Source organism: Giraffa tippelskirchi, chromosome 8 (assembly GCF_054371585.1).
Source record: "Giraffa tippelskirchi isolate mGirTip1 chromosome 8, T2T-mGirTip1v1.2.pri, whole genome shotgun sequence".
Lineage (NCBI taxonomy): Eukaryota > Metazoa > Chordata > Mammalia > Artiodactyla > Giraffidae > Giraffa > Giraffa tippelskirchi.
In genome coordinates, this window is record NC_137282.1 from 28167704 (window position 1) to 28188669 (window position 20966).

The window sequence follows — 20966 nt, forward strand, 5'->3', positions numbered from 1 at the left end:
AAAGCACTTTCTTAACACAGTGGTGGCCACACGGCCACATGGTCTTTCAATAAATACTATTCTTCCCCTTAACCCCTGTCACTGAAAGATGAAGATCTTATTTTCAGAGGTCCATGCAGTATATACCTACATGTTAACAATGAGTGGCTCAAAGTTAAGATAAATGAGCTAGAAGATATACTGATGCAAATATACTCTATATTTATTTATAAATGTAGTATTAATGTGTGTTATTCACTCAGTCATGCCCAACTCTTTGCAAGCCCATGGACTGTAGCCCACCAGGCTCCTCTGTCCATGGGATTTTCCATGCAAGAATAGTGTAGTGGGTTGCCATTCCCTTCTCCAGGGCATTTTCCAGACCCAGGGATCAAACCTGGGCATCCTGCATTGCAGGCAGATTCTTTACTGTCTGAGCCACCAGGGAAGCCCATAGTATTACATATTTATGCATAATTAATCACATATAACTATGTAATTACACATAATTATAATATACTGTATTACAGTAGGCATGAATATGAAGCTCCATTAATCTGATTCCTTGTGCATCAAATACATTTCACCACATCTTCTCCGCAGATTCCTCGGAGGCATACCCCCAGCATGCCCAGTCTCTGGACGGCAGCGTGGGCAGCTCGATACCGCTGTACAGGTCCTCCGAGGAGGAGAAGAGAGTGACAGTCATCAAGGCGCCCCACTACCCAGGGATCGGGCCAGTGGATGAATCCGGAATCCCCACGGCAATCAGAACGGTAGGAAATGCCAGCGCCCGCGTTGCTCCGGGGCTGTGCAAACCTCCACAAAGGATGGATTGTCGATGGCTTTGTGCATTCCTACACTCTTATATAATGAGGATTGCCCTCTGTGCCATCTGAGTTCTCATGAATATTATGCTGCATGTGGACAGAGAAAAGGAACTGTCCATTGAAGATAATGACCCAATCTGTTGCTCCATTTCAATTAAAAAAGCACGAAAATTGTGATTCTGTGAGATGATAGAAGTAGGCTTTGTTTGCCTTCACCTTTTACCAAGGAGTGTTAGGGCAACAGAGAGAGAAGAGAGAAGGGAGAATTAAGTGTGAATTCTTTGGCTGCACTGAATTCCCACGTGCACTGCGAATAAGCCAGTGATTTGTGTCTGGAGATGGATGTGCCTTACCGCCAGGAGATTGGGAGCCCTGGATTGGGAGTTGAGAAGCCTGATGATTGGAGGGAAGGCAGTTCATGTCAGAGAAAGGAAAAACTGTCCGAGGAAAATACACATCACATTTGAGTGTCCCTCCTCGGCTGTGCCTGCGGAGAGCTCTCCGGGGCGATCAGTGAAAGCGTTTGGGTTGGGATTTTTTTTTTTTCCTCCAGTCTGTAAACTCTGCCAGACCATTGCTCAGTGTGTCAGGGCAGCCCCTTCTGGCAAAGTTCAGCAGCGGCAGAGGCCGAGCTCGGGCAGGCAGCTGCTTGCTGAGCCAGTCCACTTGGAGAGGAGGTTTGTGCTAGCCTGCGGCGAAGAAGACAGGGCGCCAGGATGAGAGCCTCAGCACCTCTGCAGGTGAAACGGGGGGGGCGTGGCGCACACGGGGTCCGCACACCTGGCTGGGAGGTTGTGGAGGGCTGCTGGTTTGGAATGCAGACCTGCGGGGGCCAAAGACGCGAGTGCAGAGAGGAAAAGGTTGGGCATTAGATCAGAAAAAGAGATCAGGGGCAATTGGAATCTGCTCAAAAAGAAGGAAAGACAGAGAGTGGGGGTGGGTGGGGGTTCTTCTCTCCTTGAATTTGCATTTATTACATGGATCCCACGATCTGAGAGAAGAGTTAAAAATTGATTATTCCAAGCATCTATATTAGAAAGGGAAGCCAGAAGGTAAGTCTGTAGAGTCATTGCTAGGGCTTTAGACTCATGAGATTCTGGGAATGTTGAATGTGGCTAATTATAAGGACCTAAAAAAATCTATGTTGGCACCAATGGTCATATTTAAGTGACAGGAAAAGTTCGGGATCGGGACTAACATTTTTAGTCTTACAGTGACTGCATGTTTCTGGTGGTGGAGCTTTGTTGTATGTTTCTTTTTTAAGATTTCTGACCCCAAATGCTTTAATTAGAATGTTTTTTTTCCCTAAAAGAGTAGGGATACAGTGTCAGACAGGTACAGTGTCACTGGTTTTGTTAAACTGACCCTTGAAACATAACAGATACACAAATTAGAGATTCCTGATTCTGTGTAGTTATAGACTCTCTCATTTTATCTGAGACCTCTAGGTGTGTTTTTAAGTCAGTACACTGCAAAGTTAGAACTGTTTTTATCCATTAAATATAATTTTCTTAAATAACAAGGCCTTGCTTTTCACATTTTAAAAGGAAAAAACTGAGATGTTAGAGATGGTTAATGAAAAATCAAAAAATATTAAAACTTTTATATTGTGTTTTATCTACTGCCAAATGAAAAGTATGTTTAGGTATGCATAAACAAATGCATATACTAGACACTCAGTGCAAGCTTCTCTTCTATAAAACAGAAAATAAAATATAAGCAACTCAGAAGTTCCTTATAAGGAACCAGCATTTTTATGTACAGCCAGGCTCCTCTGTAAACGTTTCAAAGTTTACAAAAAAGGTACAGGTCTGAAGACTCATTCACATTTCTTATTTGTCAGCCCCGCACAGCACATCCCCAAGTATAGCTGTGTTTATAAATGTGGAGTCAGGCCATCTCGGAGCCACAGCAGGCCAAGAATCTCCAAGGCTGTTTTCCTTTCTCATCCGCATAGAAAGCAATGATTATCTGACTTACATTACTTCACATGGGCTTTCCACTCAGGGTGCACATCAAAGGCAGTGCTGTGTCAACGTACCATTTTAGAGTCTCACGGGCTCATTTAGACATTTTAGACTCTAGGCTCATTTTAGACATATTCTAGGTGTTGTGCTAGGCCTCTGTATATACATGGTCTCTCTCAATTTCCATAGACCAAGGAAACAGAATTTTGTAAAGTAACCTTAGAAGCTCTAGCAAGCCAAGAGTTAAACAAACGCACCTTTGAGCTATTTGCAGGAAGGGGAGCAGTTCCCCAGAGTGCCGTCTCTCATGTGACCTGAGACCTCTGTGTCAGCCTTTTACTGCCCTCCTTAACAACAACAAAACCCTCTGGGGTCCAGCTCCCACGAGATTGTGTAATTAAGGCCAACTAGTTAAGTGAAATGCAAGATTCTTTTCTTCTACTTCAAATATAACACCGTTAGAGACTTTTCAAAGCTGGAAAGGGGCAAAAACAGAACAGAACAATGAGTACTGGTGGGTAGAAAAGACACGTCTTTTCCCTTTTTGGAAATCTCCACCTGATAAATCAATGTCGAGTTCTGATGTTTTGTAAACTACAGGAATGTAAATTTTCAGGTCTATTCAGCCAAGTCAGAGAAAACAACCAAAGAGTGATTTACTAATAGCTACTGTCCATGCAAAACCATTTTGAAGAACATATAAGAAAGTAAACTTTCTCAAATTCAAGTAGACTTCTGTTTACTTAATCTCAATATTTGCCGTAACAACCTACATGCTGCTGCGGACATATATAAAAGGAACTTTAAATGCTTAGAGGACTTCTTTGAGAAAGAGATGGAGAGTTTAAGTGTTCCCATTTACCAGGTTCATATTCCTCTTTGTCAACCAACTTGGGCATTTTCTGGCATCTCACTGCTCTCCATATAAAGCTAGCAGATGGCACAACAAAGATCCTGCCTGATATGTGCCCTCCAGCAAGTGAAAGGAAAAAAAATCCCGTCTGTCAGGATACCTTGCCATATACAGTGATATAACTCACTTATTCAGCTTCCCCGTTGCCATCGGTGGGGTTCAGGTATGGCTGGGAAACATGTTTACGCAGTGTTATGTCTTACTTTTTATTGCTAAAGACTACAAAGGAATTAAAGCTTAATAAAAAAAAAAAAGAAGTCCATCTTTTATGAAACTAAATGTCCCTTAAAAATACAAGTTCAGCTACTTTGTTTAAACCAGCAAATGACAGCTAGACTTGCTTTATCACTACCTCCCCCACCAGCTCCCACCATTTGAATATAAAGTCAGCCAGTGATCCACCCAGTATTTCCACTGTAAAAAGAGCCTAAAATGAATGAAGAAGTGGTTTCCAACAAAGTCAGGTAGCCCTTGATGCTCCTCTGTATTTGTGGTGATTATCAGAATCAGATATTCCTAGCAAAAGAAATTTAGATATAGGACAAACTCTCATTTTCCAGAAGAAAAACAAAATGACCACACTGGAGAGAAAAATCAGGATACAAAATGTACAGCAAAGCTCAGTGTAACAAATACACGACTATTTTTATGGCTATCCTAACAGAATATTTTATATAAAGAGAACTATCTAAAAAATGGTATATTTAGTTACTATATACAGAACGGTCATGTTTCTTACCAGAATAACCCTGGAAGAGCTGAGGTGAACAGCTTGCCAAGAAAAATCTTGATTATGATTATAAGGCATATGTACCCATTTACAGGTATACTATTAGGCAGACTTCCATCCAAAAACTTGGATCATTCATTATTTTTTTCTGTAAATATTTGAGGTTTTCTACTATTATGACTTATGGAATATTTCTTATAGTCTAGCCACTGTTCTAGATCTTTTTGCATACACTGTCTCTTTTAATTTCCACAACAATTCTATGATGTGGATATAATTATTTCATCTTAGAGAAAACTGAGGCTCTAAAAGGTTACCTCACTCACCCAAATTCACATTGCTGGGAAATATTAAACAGTAATTAAAGGAACCAAGAATTGAATCTAGGTTGATCTGACATTAATCTCAGCTTTCCACTGTAGCCTACTGTTTATATTATGTCAAAAGCAGAGTGGATAAGAAGCTTCTGCTTTTAAGGAACTTACAGTTTAGCACAGCAAATACTGCCAACATTTTATTGTTATGTTAAAGAAGTTTTGAAGCAATAGCTACATTTTTGGACTTGCTCCAGGACACTAAATTATTTAGTATATTCAGTATTTTATTAACTTAGACTAGTAAATATCAAATTTTTATTTCTCTAATTCTAAGCCAGTGATCAGAATACAGTTTGCATCCAAAATATTCCCCAGTTAATTTTAAAAATAATGTATTGAATAGTATACTCACTAACAAGTTTTTATGGATAATGATAATTATCACCCAAAGTAGTGAAACAAAAAACTGTAACTACGAACTATAATTACAAAACTATAGCTTTGATTCAACTTGTTGTTGTTGTTGTTCAGTCACTAATTTGGGTCCAACTCTTTGTAACCCCATGACTGCAGCACACCAGGCTTCCCTGTCCTTCACTGTCTCTCAGAATTTGCTCAGTTTAGCTAATTTGATATAAATAAGCTTGTGGAAATATCAACTACCCAGGGTTAGGCACAGCTGTGACCTGGGAAAAAAGCCATAGCATATAATATTCCAGATCATCCTAAACGCAAACAAGGGGTAATATGTTTACAAACTGTGGGTATGCCTGGATAAATTAGTGATAGCAGCTTATTGACCAGAGATGTATTAATACATCTTTTGTTACCCGACATTATTGACCTGAGTGTTTCAGTATTCACTTACATAACAAATCACCAGCCACAGGTGTTGGGTTCTACAAAAACCCCCTGGTCAATAATGTGATATTGTCATCATGAAATAAGAAAGAGAAAATTGTATCACAGAACAGAATCTGCTATGAAAAAAGATAAACTAGAGAAAGAGGAACAATGTTTATTTGTGACCAGTTTTGTAACTTTTGGACATTTTCTTTTACAGACAGTTGACAGACCGAAGGACTGGTACAAGACCATGTTTAAGCAAATCCACATGGTACACAAGCCGGGTATGTAGTTCTGTTTTCTGATGAGGTCCTTGTGGGTGGAAGAATAAGTACTCTTCTGTGCAGTTTTGTTTCATACAAAATGTCAAGACTCTAGCAAACTTCATGGCCCTCCCTTCTTTTCAACACTCCTCCTTACTCTTAGTGTGAAGTGTTAGTCACTCAGTCCTGTCCGATTCTTTGTGACCCCATGGACTGTAGCCTGCCATGTTCCTCTGTCTATGGAAGTCTCTAGGCAAGAATATTGGAGTGGGTTACCATTTCCATCTCCAGGGGATCTTCCTGACCCAGGGATCAAACCCAGGGTCTCCTGCATTGCAAGCAGATTCCTTACCCTCTGAGCCACCAGGGAAGCCCTTACTCTTAGATCACCCCTCAATTCCCAGACACCTGTGCTTCTTCTTCACCCCTGAGCTGCCAGCAAGCCTCTTAGAAGATGACCCTTGGGGAGTAGCAGAGGCTCTGGCCTTATCCATTCATCCTTCCCTGTTTACAGGATAAACAAGCCTGGCTATTGACTGCTTAAACAGACTCATGATTCCTCTGTCCACACAGATCCACCCCATGTCAAGACAGTGGGCCATTGCTGGGTCTCACCAAGTTGATAAGAGATCTTTAAAGCACTTACTAAAGGAAATTCATGATCCAGAACAGGTGGAAAGGGGGGGAAAGGGACTGACGTCCATATGCTGTGAAGTGGGCAGCAGAGCAAAGCTGTTACAGCCCAGAGAAGTCAATTTGCAGAGGCCCAGCAAAACAAAACCAAAATGTAATATTTGAAAATTTTAAAATGGTATTATGAACTAGGCAAACCATGTTAGCTTTCTAACAGATCTGTTGTTTCCCTGAAGTTCTGCCATCTTGATAGGATGTGGTGACCGAATCTGTATTACCATAATATTTATGTTTCATTTTCTAGATGATGACACAGACATGTATAATACTCCTTATACATATAATGCAGGTAGGCTGGTTTCCTTGCTTGCCATGAATACAGTGTGCCCTGCCATGCGTGGAAGAACTTCCCACTTTTTTTTTAACCACTCTGAGTGCATGATTTCAGTTTCTACAGTTAGGAAGATGCTTTCCCCCCCCCCCCTCTTTCTTTTCTCAAGCATGTGTAACAAAAAATGTGGATCTTTTCTCATGCAAATGAGAACGAATACTATTTTATCTCCTTCATCCCGGCTGTTAGTTTACTCTAGGCTTCAGGAATGTTTAACCAAAATGTGAAGGACAGCAGGGAAGAACATACTGTAACAGGGGTTCAAAGTAAGATAAAGGTCTCCTTTTATCAGTAGAGAATCGTTACAATTGCATCAGATCTTTCAGATTACACTTCACAATAAAACAAGTCAAGCACAGTATTTTGTGACCCTGTCCATGCTTTTGCTCCAAATGCAATCATCCATAGAAAGCTTTTTAAAAATCCTGGTTTGCCGGACCACTCTTCTGATGCAGAGTTGCCGGTGGTCATGATGGAACGGCTTCAGCCCCGGGCATTTCCACTAGTGTTTCTGTGAGTTGGTGTCTTGGGAATGGTTGCAGGCTGGAATGAGGGACCCCTAAAAAATGTTTCTGATCGCAGCTGTCTTCTAAATATCACATCGGGGGATCCAGCATGGGGCCTCTGGTCACTTGCCAGTTCCGGGCTCAGGACTACAGCACCGGGTCTGTATTCCCTTCTTAGAGCAGGCTCGGGGGCCTATGTCCCCTTTGACAGCTGCGACCTCCTGTCAGGGTCCCCTGGGTCAGCCTGGCCCCTGAACTAGATGAGGCTGCCCTCTCCATGACACTTGAAGGTCAGCACTCAGGCTTTTTAACAGTTGAGGATTCTGCTACTAGCGTCCAAGGACAAATAGAGGGAAAAAAATACAAGCAGAACAAGCTCAACAAGCTGCAAGAATCTGGCTTTCAGCCCTTACTCCTGTAGATGATAGCAGGCGGCCTCCTAAGAGTCCCTCAACTTTTATATCCTGGTCACAGGTACTCCCAACTCCCCTCTTGGGTTTAGCCTGTTAAAATGCAAAACCCAATTGAGAACATTTTAAAGATCTTATTGACTTTATATGACAATTCATGAATCAGGTGGCATTCAATCTAGCAGACAGAAAGGAGCTCCTAGGAGCTAAATGCAAGGAAAGAATTTAAATAGGCAGAGGGAAGCGGGAACAGGGAAGTTATACCAAGGAGAAAAGCCAGCACGTTGCTGCAAGGTCACTCTCCTTGAGGGGAGGGTAGAGGTCTGTCAGGCAGAGTGTCTAACTCATGCTGACCAGGCAATTCCTGATGGACTGGTTTAAGATTCTTTTTCTGGGAGAGTCAAAACTGTAACTAAGTTAAGTCTCGGTTTCATGATGTGGGGCTTAGCATGAGTGACTCCATTTTGGGTCTGTTGTTTTGTTCTTAAAAAGCACTACAGTTGAACTCTAACTGTGGAACTGAGGCAAAACAAAAGTGTAGAGACTGTATCTTATTTATCATAGCCAATACGCATGGGCTTCCGAGAGAAGCAGAGGAGTGAAAATAGTAATAGCTCAAAAGACTGAGGTGTCAGGAAAATCAGAATTTTTATAATTATTTTTCATACTGAGGTTTGCATCCATGAATAATTAGTAAACTGAACAGTAGTTACCTATCAACTCACAGAGCCCTTTAGAGAGCTTTACCATTTAATCGGTAGACAAAGCAACTCTAGTCAGTCTCTTCCCCTTTTACTAACCTTGCATGGTGCTGTTCTATGCTTTGCACTTTCTGCCTCTGTTTTTCCTCTGCTATCTCCACAACCTCTTCCCCTACCCACCCAAACCGATCTTTCAGGGCTCACTCTAGTGCCCTCAATTTTTTATATCTTCTCCAACCTATCGACCATCTTCTAAAATCTTAATTCCTAATATAAGTTTCCGCATGTGGCCTTTATCATATGTTACCAATTATTTTCAATCAAAATTCTAATCATGTCTCTTTTCCAGAGGTGCACTATGAGCTTATTGAGGGTATAAGTTTCTTTATGCCTTGCACAGCATGTAGCTAACTTGCTCAACATTTTATATGATTATAATTAACATGTCAATTACTATATACAAATCAAAGCTTCTAAAGTAACAGAAGATAATTGGAAACATGTTATTAGTTTACATTATCCAGGAGCAAATTTGCTAAGCATCTGTAGGTCTGTTTCTAGTACCAGTGTGAATTATTGCTAATTCCATAATAATTGATGAAGATTCACTGTAACCAATGCTTGTGTCTACAATACATTAATGAATTAATACTGATTAATAATATTAATCAATCAAGAGCATATCATTCAATGCATGCATTATGAGTGTGTTTACTGATAATAATCTGGGTAAAATCATGGGATATTTTTTAAATAAATAAAAGAATTTTTACTTATTACAAACCGTGTAATGCACTTTAAAAACGTTACTTGTCTCTGTTCTGTTTTTGTTCTGCCGTGCTGTGCTTCCTGACAGGCCTGTACAACTCACCCTACAGTGCTCAGTCACATCCTGCTGCCAAGACCCAGACCTACAGACCGCTTTCCAAGAGCCACTCCGACAATGGCACCAATGCGTTTAAGGATGCTTCCTCCCCCGTCCCTCCCCCTCCTGTTCCTCCTCCGGTTCCACCATTTCGAGCAAGAGATCGGTCTTCAACAGAAAAGTAAGACTTCCCCCCGCAAAGTGTCCAATAGTAAGTTTAGGATAAAACTAATTCCATACGGCATTCAGCAGAAGAATCGGTGCTTACCTTACTGAGATAGCTTGTGTATAACCTTATACGTATCATCTTATTAATCAGTAAAGGTGCCATGGTGACCTCTTCTATCAAGAGTGCAGCAGTTTCATACTCTTGCCTCATAATATCCTAGTCACTTTAGTTAGACTTGAAGTAACTAAGCGCCATCTCCACTCTTTGATCAATAAATGCATATGACAAACAGAAATAATGGACACCCACTCCCTTTGGCATAGCAGGTCAGAGACTATGCAGTTAAACTTCAGGTTCCTCAGATTCGAACTGTTAGGACTATTAATGATTTAAAATTTCCCCTCTGATATCCAAAAGTACAGAAAAGGTTATTCATAAGTAAGGCATTAGTTAACAGGTGTCTGCCTATGACTCATTTCCACACACTAATTTTAATTTCCCCACTGAAATACATTTATAGAAACTATTCAAGCAAAAATAAAAATTTATAAACACACTTTTATTGTGCCATTTTTATTAGGATAATGACTAATAGCCCTCCTTACAGGTAACTTTCATTGAGCCCTCACTACGAGCACTCATCTAAATACTTTTCCTGTATAGTATCACTTAATTCTGAACACAATCCAATGAAACATGCTCTATTTTAAACCCATTTTAGAGAGGAAAAAACTGTAGTTTCAAAAGCCAAAGTAAGTTGCTCAGCTCATGCAGCTAGTATGTCCAAGCCAGACTCACACTTGGCTCTGACTAAAGCCGCAGCTCATTCCATACTAGCAATAATAAATAAAAATGTAAGGATTATTTAATATTAATATGGTTATTAAGCATCCATCTATCTGATCCATCCTAGAAATTATATTCAACACCCTGCTGTACCATGAGGAGTAATTGATGATCATATAGGTTACAAGACAGCACAAAGACAGACATACATTATATGTGAAGAGATTCTCATTTTAATGCCATCGCTTCATGATTATTATTTGTTTACAGGTATATCTTAAATTTGAGAAAGAATAGTCTAGACACAAAACAGTATCTCTGCCATAAAGAACCAAGATTAACTCAGACTTAAATGTATTATTTGTCCTATATGTCTAGTAAAAATTAATCTTTCCTTAAGAAACATGATAATCTCTTAAAATTTTCTAGAATGTTTTCTTCTCTGCTGAATAGTGCTCATTGATTTACTAGAAAGCCAGGACCTGCTTTCCCCTAGCTCTCCTGTCTTGTACAATATGTGTGTCTCCAACCTTGCAGAGAGTCAGAATTTCATCCTGTTCCATGGGCCAGAACTGCCCCCATCTATAGGCAGAAAATTCTTCTTCCTCAAAAGTGATCCTCCCAAAGGAAGCCTTCTTCAGCCTCAGCTACCTAGAAGAGTTTTACTTTTGAAGTCCCTCTCTGACTGCCTCTTGAAGGATGTTAGTTCAGGGAAAAGAGCTGATTCCAAGGTCTCCTATGCACAGAATAGATGCCAGGCTCTGGTTTCTCAAGGGTAAAACCATGGAGTATCTAGCCCATCACACGACTTGCTCCTATGGACGGCAACCCAAGTGATACTTTTGCACTTTTTGCAGACAAACTACGATACCATTTGCCAGATAAACAAGATCAAACACGACATGTGCATTTCTCCCTGTCACTTCAGATCAAGAACGCCAGTCACACAGTGATGGGATAAACTCACAGGATTTAATGGGGGGTAGCTGCCACTTACTCTAAACACAAACATACACAGTTGCCATTTGTGACCCCAGGTTCACTAGCACATCACTGACTGCATATCTGTTGCACAGATCCCTCATGTGACTTACTGAACCAGCAGGAGGCACATCCTTGTATGAAAAAAACAGAGGAACATACAACATGAAAGCAAAGAAGAATGGCTTTCTTTAACTCATTTATGTAAAACAGAACATAAATGTGCTTTTCTTTTTTCAGGGTAACATTTTATCCTGAGACACTTAAAAAAAAATCTATATCAGAATTAACTTTGAAAACAGATATTCAGTGGTTTTATACAATGGCTTTAAGCATAGAGAATGATTTTAATATATAACTTGTTGTTGATTTCTAGGCATGACTGGGATCCTCCAGACAGAAAAGTAGACACAAGGAAATTTCGTTCTGAGCCGAGGAGTATTTTTGAATATGAACCTGGGAAGTCCTCCATTCTGCAGCATGAAAGACCAGTAAGCGCTTGTCATTAAACAGAATGCCAGTTCTCTGGGCTTCCTGGGTTCCCAAATAAACCTGAACTTCATATTGTTTAGCAATTTTTATCACCAAGGTAATTTATTTAGTTAGCATTATTAAAAAATCATGTTTGTTGTATATCATGACTTGTGCATCTTATCTCAGAATCAAAGATGCACTCGCTAATAGACTGTCCCTACCCACCAAATATAGGACTCATTGGCATGAAACTATAACTATGCCTAATCATGATCCTGAATTTAATTTTTTTAAAAAAGTAAAAGAACACTCAAATGCCGCACTGAATTTCCCATCTACGTTGCCAGTGAGAACAATCATTCTTGGACCTCTCTGATACAAAGGGATCAGGCAGTTCCATCCCTTCATTTCCATTATTGGTTTCTTAATATTTCTTTAACTTCAAGGGAAATTTTCCAAATGCCCTTTTTTATAACAAGTTGTTTTAATTGATTCTTATTAAATCTCTCTCAGGTTACCAAGCCTCAAGTCTCCTGACTGATTGTCAATCTAATGGATCAAGATTATATTTAACTTTGCAGCATTTTTTCCGATTATATGTTTTAATTATCTGCAAAGGAAAAGATCTATAAAGTTGAAAATAACCGCATGTCTCCTCAAAGTGCAGTTTAACAAACAGGCTCTTCCTTGGCCCTCTTTTAATTCCCCTAATCCTCCTTTCTGAGTCCTCTGCTTTCTCTCCTTGGCCAATGCCTTTGAAATCCTAAAACTCCTCTGCATCATTTTTATCAAAACCTGCTTCTAGAGAAACAATTGTGCAGTTTACTCTTGTCCTTGTTTTGAAAGAATTTTAGGTGTCAGTGAACAGGAAATAGAGAGTTTTCTTTGTTAGTGTCTTTAAGAGTACCCAGGAAGCCACATCATTATATATAAGGTCAGCCCTGAAATTTGATTAGAAACTGTTGCACACCACACCCAACATGAGTGTCCTTGATTTAGTTTTCAAACCCTGTGTTTATGGTTATGTTCTTGAGAAACATGTTTCAAAACCTTATAATCACATAATTCATACAGGATATTTTTCTAAACCTTCTTTGCCTTTCTTCAAATTAACTTGTATCTTTTAGAGTAACAGGACTTTACCAGAAAAACTGAAAGAAAAAAAAATGAACACCACTGAATTGCAGGTTCCACTGCAAACATATAACTCATTCACTAAGCTATATGATTTAATATCATGATCTTTGAAATTTTTAGGATGAGAACTAATATCATGGTCTTTGAAATTTTTAGGATGAGAACCATGAATTCACCGTTGCATAAAATGGAAAAGATCAAAATCATCATGCAATATGAGTCTCAGATTTAAATGTAGTTATCAAAACATTAATGATCATTCTAACAATATCTGAGACCCTTAAGATGATGGGGATTGTTATTGTCCTGGAATGCTTTTGCAGCTTTGGTGTCAGGAAACAGGATTGATTTTGGAAGCTGTCCATCAGGATATTTCTAGTATTTACTCATACAACAAAATTTATGAAGCACCACCTATGTGCCAGACATTGTATTAAGGTGCAAGGGACATGGCAATGAGCAAGACATAGTCTTTACCTAAAGGAACCTGGAGTCTATCGTTTAACCAATATGCAGAGTAGACCCCCATTTGTAAGAAGTAGACCATCTCCAGTGTGGTTAAAATGGAGACACGCAGAATGAATTTGCCCCCCTCAAGAGCTTTTTCACAGGCCCTGTCGTTGTGAATGAAATGTCCACTTTAGTCATGTCTTTGGGTTAATGCCTTGAAGGCTCCAATTTTAAAAACAGCAATGGCAAAAGCAATAGCAATAGTTGTAGCTCCTTATTGAACACTTACTTAAGATGTCAGGCCTTGTAATTCATGCCTTACTACCATATCATGATCCAACAATTTATGGAGTAAATGTATGGAATTCCCATTTTACAGATAGAGAGAATGAACACTTGTCAAGTAACCTTGCCCAGCTTCCCGTGGCTGGTGAGCACTGCCCCTGGGAGTTGAGCCCAGGCAGACTCATACCTGGTGCTTTTCATCACCTGCCCAATGCTAAACCACAAACACAGTTAGCTAGCAGTCATTATCACCTTCGGAGAAGGCAGTGGCACCCCACTCCAGTCCTCTCGCCTGGAACATCCCATGGCGGAGGAGCCTGGTAGGCTGCCAACCATGGGGTCGCAAAGAGTCGGAAACGACTGAGCACCTTCACTTTCACTTTTCCCTTTCATGCACTGGAGAAGGAAATGGCAACCCACTCCAGTGTTCTTGCCTGTAGAATCCCAGGGATGGTGGAGCCTGGTGGGCTGCCGTCTATGGGGTCGCACAGAGTCGGACACGACTGAAGCGATTTAGCAGCAGCAGCAGCATTATCACCTTAATTAGATGATTTGATTATTTAATTATTTTTTAGTGTAAGTTAATTTGTTCATTTATAATAAATTAGTGTACTAGATTTATTTGACCAGAAACCTGGGCCCTGAGTCTTATAGTTAAGACACAAAACCAATATACCCAGTATACTGAACTAGTTCTAAAAGGAATGGAAAGATCTGGAGGGCAGGTGTGGTTGAAGATTTGGATATTGATAGAGAAGGCAGTGGCACCCCACTCCAGTACTCTTGCCTGGAGAATCCCATGGATGGAGGAGCCTGGTAGGCTGTAGTCCATGGGGTTGCTAAGAGTCGGACACGACTGAGCGACTTCACTTTCACTTTTCCCTTTCATGCACTGAAGAAGGAAATGGCAACCCACTCCAGTATTCTTGCCTGGAGAATCCCAGGGACGGGGGAGCCTGGTGGGCTGCCGTCTATGGGGTCGCACAGAGTCGGACACGACTGAAGCGACTTAGCAGCAGCAGCTCTCTGCTGCCACAGGAAAAGGGCAGTGAAAGGAACCTAGGAACTTGGAAAAAAGTGAGAATGGATATCTGATGAAGAAACAGAAAGAACCAAAATGTTTATCCCTCCCAAACAATTTTGCTGAGGGCCAGCTTTATGCAAGATGATCTCAGCCAGTCATCTGTATCATTTTGGCCAGGGTTTTTATTATAGGGCTCAGCTAGTCTAGTATCTTCTTCTTTTCATCAACCCTGAATCCATTCCAGTTGCCTCTCTAAACTAGAAAAAAAAAGGGGGGGGGGTTGCCGCAGGGCATGGTTGCAGAGATTGGCTATGTCTTGATATTTTGATAGAGTTTACATAAGATTTGAGACTGTCTTAGACACACGAGAGAGAGGATAGGGAGCAGGTTTGCTAAATAAGAGGGATGGGACAGCAGGTAAGGACTGCAAGGTTCAGCACGCTCATGTCTTTACTCCGAGACAGTTTGTGAGCATTCCTTTACTCTGTTCATCTTTAATTTCTGTAGAGTATACACCACAGCTAGGTCACTCTCTGCTTCTCTTTTGAATTCCGAGATGATGCCATCGTCTGCCCAGTCTTCCCAAGTGTCATCTTGGATTCCCCTCTCCCCAACTATCTCAAAGTCCTGGGAGACTCCTGGGAGAAGGGCCACTGCCCTTCTCTGACCATCTGGCCCACCACTGTCCACACCTGGATTAGAATGTCAGCCACTAACTCATTTCCCTAATTCTCCAATCTTGTCTCCACACCATAGCTATGACAACCCTAGAAAGTCTCCTGCTCAAAACTTGCTCCTGGTTCTCAAGGGTCCTTAGAGCAAAACCAAGTTCCTTAACATAATACACAAAAAACCTCGCGGTCTGGCCCCGCTGACCTCTGCAGCCCCGAGTATCTCCCTGTCCTTCCTGTCTCACCATGTTGCAGCTCTACAAAGAGCTCTGCACGCCCTCCTCCCTGGACCTCTGTCCAGCTGCCCCTCGGCCAGGAATGCTCTCTCCACCACCTCTTTCCTCCATGGAAAGTCCCATATCTCCTGCGTAGCCTGACCCACTTCCCCCAGGGCATCCCCTAACTTCTAGACACTAGGTGCCTGCTTCCCCTGCTGTGAGGAGTCCCCCTAAAGCACGCTGCCCTGCCCCTCACCACTCTGAATGGTAATGGCCGGCTGACTTGTCTGTGTCCCTCATTAGCCTTTAAGCCCCTTGAAGGCAGGGACCGTATCTGGTGCACCAGTTGAATCCCTAGCACCTAGAGCAATGCCTGGCACAGGGTGGGTGCTCAGTGACCACACATTGAATTAATAATAAGGGAATGGGGATAGGTTTTACCCTTGGAGTTAGTGGTCAAGTTGGTGGGATGGAATCCTTGTTCTGTTGCTTATCTGTGAAGTCTGTATGTTTCTAGGGACGAAAGGCACCCCTGGTCTCCATCAAAGCACACACAAGGGCTCCCACACACTGCTGTTAGTACCTGTGGCTCCCTGATTCCCTGGCACATGAAGTGGGGAGAGGAGACAGTGCTATCTGAACAAAAGTCCTCCCCCAAACCCCGGCCAAAGCGATCCTCCTCTTCCTTAGAAATCAATGGAATGTACATTCCTATTCTTTAATAGGAAAGTAAAAATGAATACAGTGTTTTGGAAGTGCCTGCATACTCAGTTGACTATCAATTCAGGAATGATGATTAAATGGCCCTAATGTCTGATCTAGAAAAGTACTCTGCAATCACCAGGAATTTATCTTAAACTGACTTGAACCACAATTTATTCCACAAGACAATCATATAAACTCGCTCCTGGGATTATATTGATAAAAATTCTACATCCTCTCTGGCTTGGATATATTTACAGGTGAACCACGTTAAATTCAGTTAAGCACTGGTTTAGAACACCTTTATGCTTGAAAATAGAAAATAACGTGGAGATGTAATCTTTCTCTACGATAACTGAACCCACACATGATAAAAGTGAGCAAACCATCGCTGAAAACACAGTGCAGAGTTGAAATGCAATTTAAAGCCTCAGTGAACTTAAACTTCTTTAGCAGTGAAGATTGTCACTAGAAGCTTAAGCTGTAAAAATTGAGAGTTTCATCTGTTGGTTTAAACCATAAAAAATTTGTCCTAACAATGTGTAGAGCATTTACTGTGGAATCTCAGTAAACATAAAACACAGTAGCCAACATCATTAAAGCTTAAAAATCGAATGAGCATAAGTTATAAAGAACCAAATGACAGTGGCAATTTCTTTTTGTTCAGAACTGCAAACAGAAGCAACAGGAATACTGAGAACAGGAGATTTTTTATAATCTGAAAAGCAACGCAATTCTTTTCAACTGTAGAAAACAAAACTTGAAAAATAGGTTACCTTTCAATAAGATTCGTATGTGATTCATAGTTTTAGGTTTTCTTACACACTTCCTCTTGCGCTGATGACCCAGAGTTCACTGTGAGCACAGGTGTGCTGCGTTTTTCAAAATGAGAGGAGACCCAAGGAGGGTAGAAAGAGGTGCAGCAGTATTGCTGCTCTTCTGTTGTCTTTCATGAGCATGGTTGTGCTTCCTAAATATTTCTGAGTGTTAACATTTGTGTTGAACAATTGAAAACACTTTCGAGTCACTCATGGAAAGGGTTGTTTTGTGAGGTTATGAGTATGTCTGTCTGTCTGTGGGCTGACCATCCGAATGTGTATCACTGGCTTCCATGAGGCCCCTGTGTGCCTTAGGGTGACTCTAGGTTGCTAGATAATACGTTTAATTCTTGCCTGACTAAAGGGATTCAAAAGGTCAACCGCAGCAAAGACAAAATTCCAGTTCTGCCACTTAGCATTTCTTTACCAGGCAGGCTCTGCTCAATCCTGTGCTTTTCATTACGTCCCAAAATTATGGATAACTGCTAATGATCGTTGTTGGGGAGGTGGGGGTGGATGGGGGGGTGGGGCGGGGTTCTCTTCTAATTTCTATTAGCATGTGCCCATTGAAACAGTAAATTGAAGTTTTATTCTACAAAATTGTAAGTCATGGGAAGTTGCTGCTCTAAGGTGGGATGCGGGATGTTAGACAGCATTCTCCCTTTTCCATAGTCTATCATTGAAATAGATTTCTATAAATCAGAACTTAGTATATTTGTTTGCTGTGTATATATATACTTTTAAGTTGGAAATCAGAGTGAAGTTGTAACCACTGGAAAATATACTTATTTGTTTAGTAAATTTGCTGCCCTCTACTGTTCAAAACATTTTTTAAACAAATGTTTTCTCTTAGAAGTTTCTGTCTCCCCTTAGCAAAAATAAAGTACCGTACATGATAACAGAGATTATAAAATCAAGAATTAACAATATCATTAAAGGTGTAGCATGAGAAACAGCGAGATTTGAAAAAGTTAAAGATTATTCTTCTCTGGAACCAGTACTGGGCCTCTTACACACAGAACAAAATTACTGGAAAATTCTAATATCGTTTACCCTAAAAATCAGCTCCAGCCAAACTATTCCACAAAATGCCTACATGCTGCAGCTATAATCTAAATGATAATTGGAGGAAAATGGTATTTTAGTACAATCAAAATCTCAATTACTACTTTTGTACTATCGACTCAGAAATAAATTGAAACAAGTTTTTTAATTAAGGAAATGGTAAATTAGTTACCAGAATATTTTCTATCCGTTTCATTACTTCTGAAATGTAAACCAAACATAATGCTGACTAAATGGAGAATACATCTCAAGATTTCTGCAGCATTTTTCATAGTAATCATACAATGTTTTCCATAATGTTATAATAGTAAAGGATAATAATATTTGAAAGGAAAGAAGTCTCAGCACCATGTTTGTCCAGGCACAAGCTTTGTGACACCACCATAACTAGTATCATAGTCTGTTTTTACTCACTTAGCACCCCATCGTAAATGTGTTACAAGGTTACTACATGGTCTTTATCACTTTGTTCACCACATATTTGGGGTATTGTAGGCCATTTCACTCTTCTGTTATGATGTCTCAGACTTTTTCTATCACTGCCTGTAACTACTATCATAATCTCAGAAAACTCTGAAATAAAAAGCACATCTGTTAAAAGACTTTGGATATAATTGATTATTAAATACAGACCGTGTGTTATTAACAAAACTATTGGGAATGCAACAGGCCAACAAAACACTTGGGCAAGCTAGGGTCAAAAAATGGCTTCTGTTCGAATATGGCATACCTCAGAGGTTGTAGAGCTGACATGCAGTCACTCAGTGCGGGTCCTTGAGAGCTTTAGGGATTGGAAGAGAATGTAAGGATCCACTTTGAGGCTGTGAGCACATCACAGACCTCTTGGAATATGTCCTCTCCTGGCCCAGGTGAACGGCTTTTAGAAAACAGGAGCATTTTCCCCCCCTGACTTAAAATACTACCGTCCAGCTGCTCCACATTTAATTAATGTCATGTACTCGAGAAGGAAATGCCAACCCACTCCAGCCAGCACTGTTGCCTGGAAAATCCCACAGAGAGGATCCTGGCCGATTACGGTCCATGGTGTCACAAAAGAGCCAGACACAACTTGGCGACTAAACAATGAATTCTCAAAGAAGTCATAACCCATATGTAGTACTTTAAGCATCCCTTTTGAATGTAAAATCAGTAGCCTGAATAAATCTGGTCAGGCATGTATTATTTAAAAGCATTAAGGATATTGCTGGATAAAGTAAATGCTCTTTTTTTTTCTATTATCAAAGAAATTGTATATATTTTCTCAACCTGCTTATATTAAGAGTCCTAGTTTTTGTACCTTAAATATGACATTCAGAAACCACTGGAGGGGTGAAAGTCAACTATAAAATTTTTTTTTCGTTTTTCTCTAGAATGTTAACCAGGGTTGGTTTTTCTCTCTTCCCCAACCCTTGATTGACCATATGAAAAACCCCTCCGCACCCACATCCAGGTCTCTAGTTCAAGGTGGACAGGCAGGTGATACTTGGGGTGTCATAAAATGTGACCTTGCTTCGCTTTGTGCAGGCTCTTCGCACTGTTTTCAGTGTTCCGGATCAGTCCTACATTACCTGGGGGTCCCTGGGGCCATTTACTTTCCTGGAACGTTTTCTTCTGCCTGGCTTAAGGCAGGACACAACGCACTGCTAGCCGGTGTCCTGTGGGCTCCCACCAAGAAGCTCTATCTAATCAATCAGTTTGTACTTCACCCCTTTTTCTTGCAGCCCCCTCTCCCAACCACTCCGACACCTGTTCCAAGGGACCCTGGCCGGAAGCCTATTTCTATGTCACCCCGCGGAGAAGTAACTGGTAGCCCCTCCCCTCCGCCCAGGACCGGTATCCCCGCACCAAGCCCGTGCGCCCCGGCTCTCTCCCCCATCCGGGTGAGCTCCTTCCTCCTTTAACTCACGCTGTCGGGAAGTTCAGGTGTAGCCCTTGTTCCCCAGAAGCTGAGAAGATAATCAGAGGCTGGCTACTCACCGTCACCCCCCAGCTTGCTGCCCTGTACTCTCTCACCGAGACTTTCTCCGGGCTTGTCATGTCCGGTGACCCGCTGACAGTCTCCCAGCACTGCTCACTCCTGCCCCGACCTCGTGTCGCTTCGCCCGTCCCCGCTTCCCTCCTCGAGGCTCTCCAAGCGCCTGCACCCAGGTCAGCTGTGGGCAGAAGGCAGGCTCTCTCACTGGGACCCCTGAGGGCAGGGGCGATGGAGGGACTCGCCCAGAAGAGCTACCTGGAGACCGAGTTGAGCCTGTTTTAATACCTTGCTGGGCTATCAGTGCTCAACCTCACTGTCCCAGAGAGTCTGTCATAGTTTATGCATCCAGCTAAGGAGAAAATCAGCAGTGATGGCAGAGAAAATGACTAGGGCCTAAGTGACGCCATCGAAGCTCAATCTTCATATCCTAATTTGACTCATTTTACTTTACCTCCTCTGTTCTCTCTGGCTGAGACTTGTGGGATGAAAGTTGATGCATGTTTGTGTGCGAACGTGTGTGTTTTTCATGCCTCACAGCGTTGCCCTCACTTAGCTCAGTGTGACTTTTCCTTCCCTTTTCCTTCACATCTGCTCCAGACTGATCGCATAAATCCAGATGACATAGATTTAGAAAATGAGCCCTGGTATAAATTCTTTTCAGAACTGGAGTTTGGACGCCCGGTAAGTGAGGCTAGACTGTTAATATAAAACGATTAGGAGAATGTTGTTTGATTTTTAAAACATAATCGTTATCAGAAGAGATAGGTGTCATTTAGAGAATAAGAGCTGAATTCTATAGACACCAAAAAACACTGAAAAAAGTATATTCTATATACACAAATTTGGTACAGCTTAGCTCA

At 41.2% G+C, this 20966-nt stretch overlaps 1 protein-coding gene and 2 long non-coding RNA genes across 11 annotated transcripts in view; 1 reads left to right on the forward strand and 2 right to left on the reverse strand.

Moving 5' to 3' along the window:
- The window catches only part of SORBS2 (sorbin and SH3 domain containing 2), a 205671-nt gene that overhangs the window by 129412 nt on the left and 55293 nt on the right, over positions 1-20966 (forward strand). For 2 of the 9 annotated variants that reach the window (XM_081521701.1, XM_081521702.1), the window contains 6 exons: positions 583-755; positions 5800-5866; positions 6783-6827; positions 9343-9532; positions 11664-11778; positions 19853-20011. In XM_081521701.1, the coding sequence (XP_081377827.1) occupies positions 583-755; positions 5800-5866; positions 6783-6827; positions 9343-9532; positions 11664-11778; positions 19853-20011 (749 nt within the window). Of the gene's footprint in view, positions 1-582; positions 756-1263; positions 1550-5799; positions 5867-6782; positions 6828-9342; positions 9533-11663; positions 11779-19852; positions 20012-20703; positions 20788-20966 lie in introns of those variants that run through there. The other 7 variants (XM_081521699.1, XM_081521705.1, XM_081521697.1 and 4 more) reach the window with 6 other exon arrangements.
- LOC145518111 (uncharacterized) overlaps positions 1-20966 on the reverse strand; it is a 194789-nt gene that overhangs the window by 91808 nt on the left and 82015 nt on the right. The window lies entirely within an intron of this gene.
- On the reverse strand, positions 1292-5727 carry LOC145518110 (uncharacterized). The gene is made up of 2 exons (XR_014062618.1): positions 4837-5727; positions 1292-4103 (listed from the first exon to the last, which is right to left on the reverse strand). It is a non-coding gene; the product is annotated as an uncharacterized LOC145518110 (long non-coding RNA).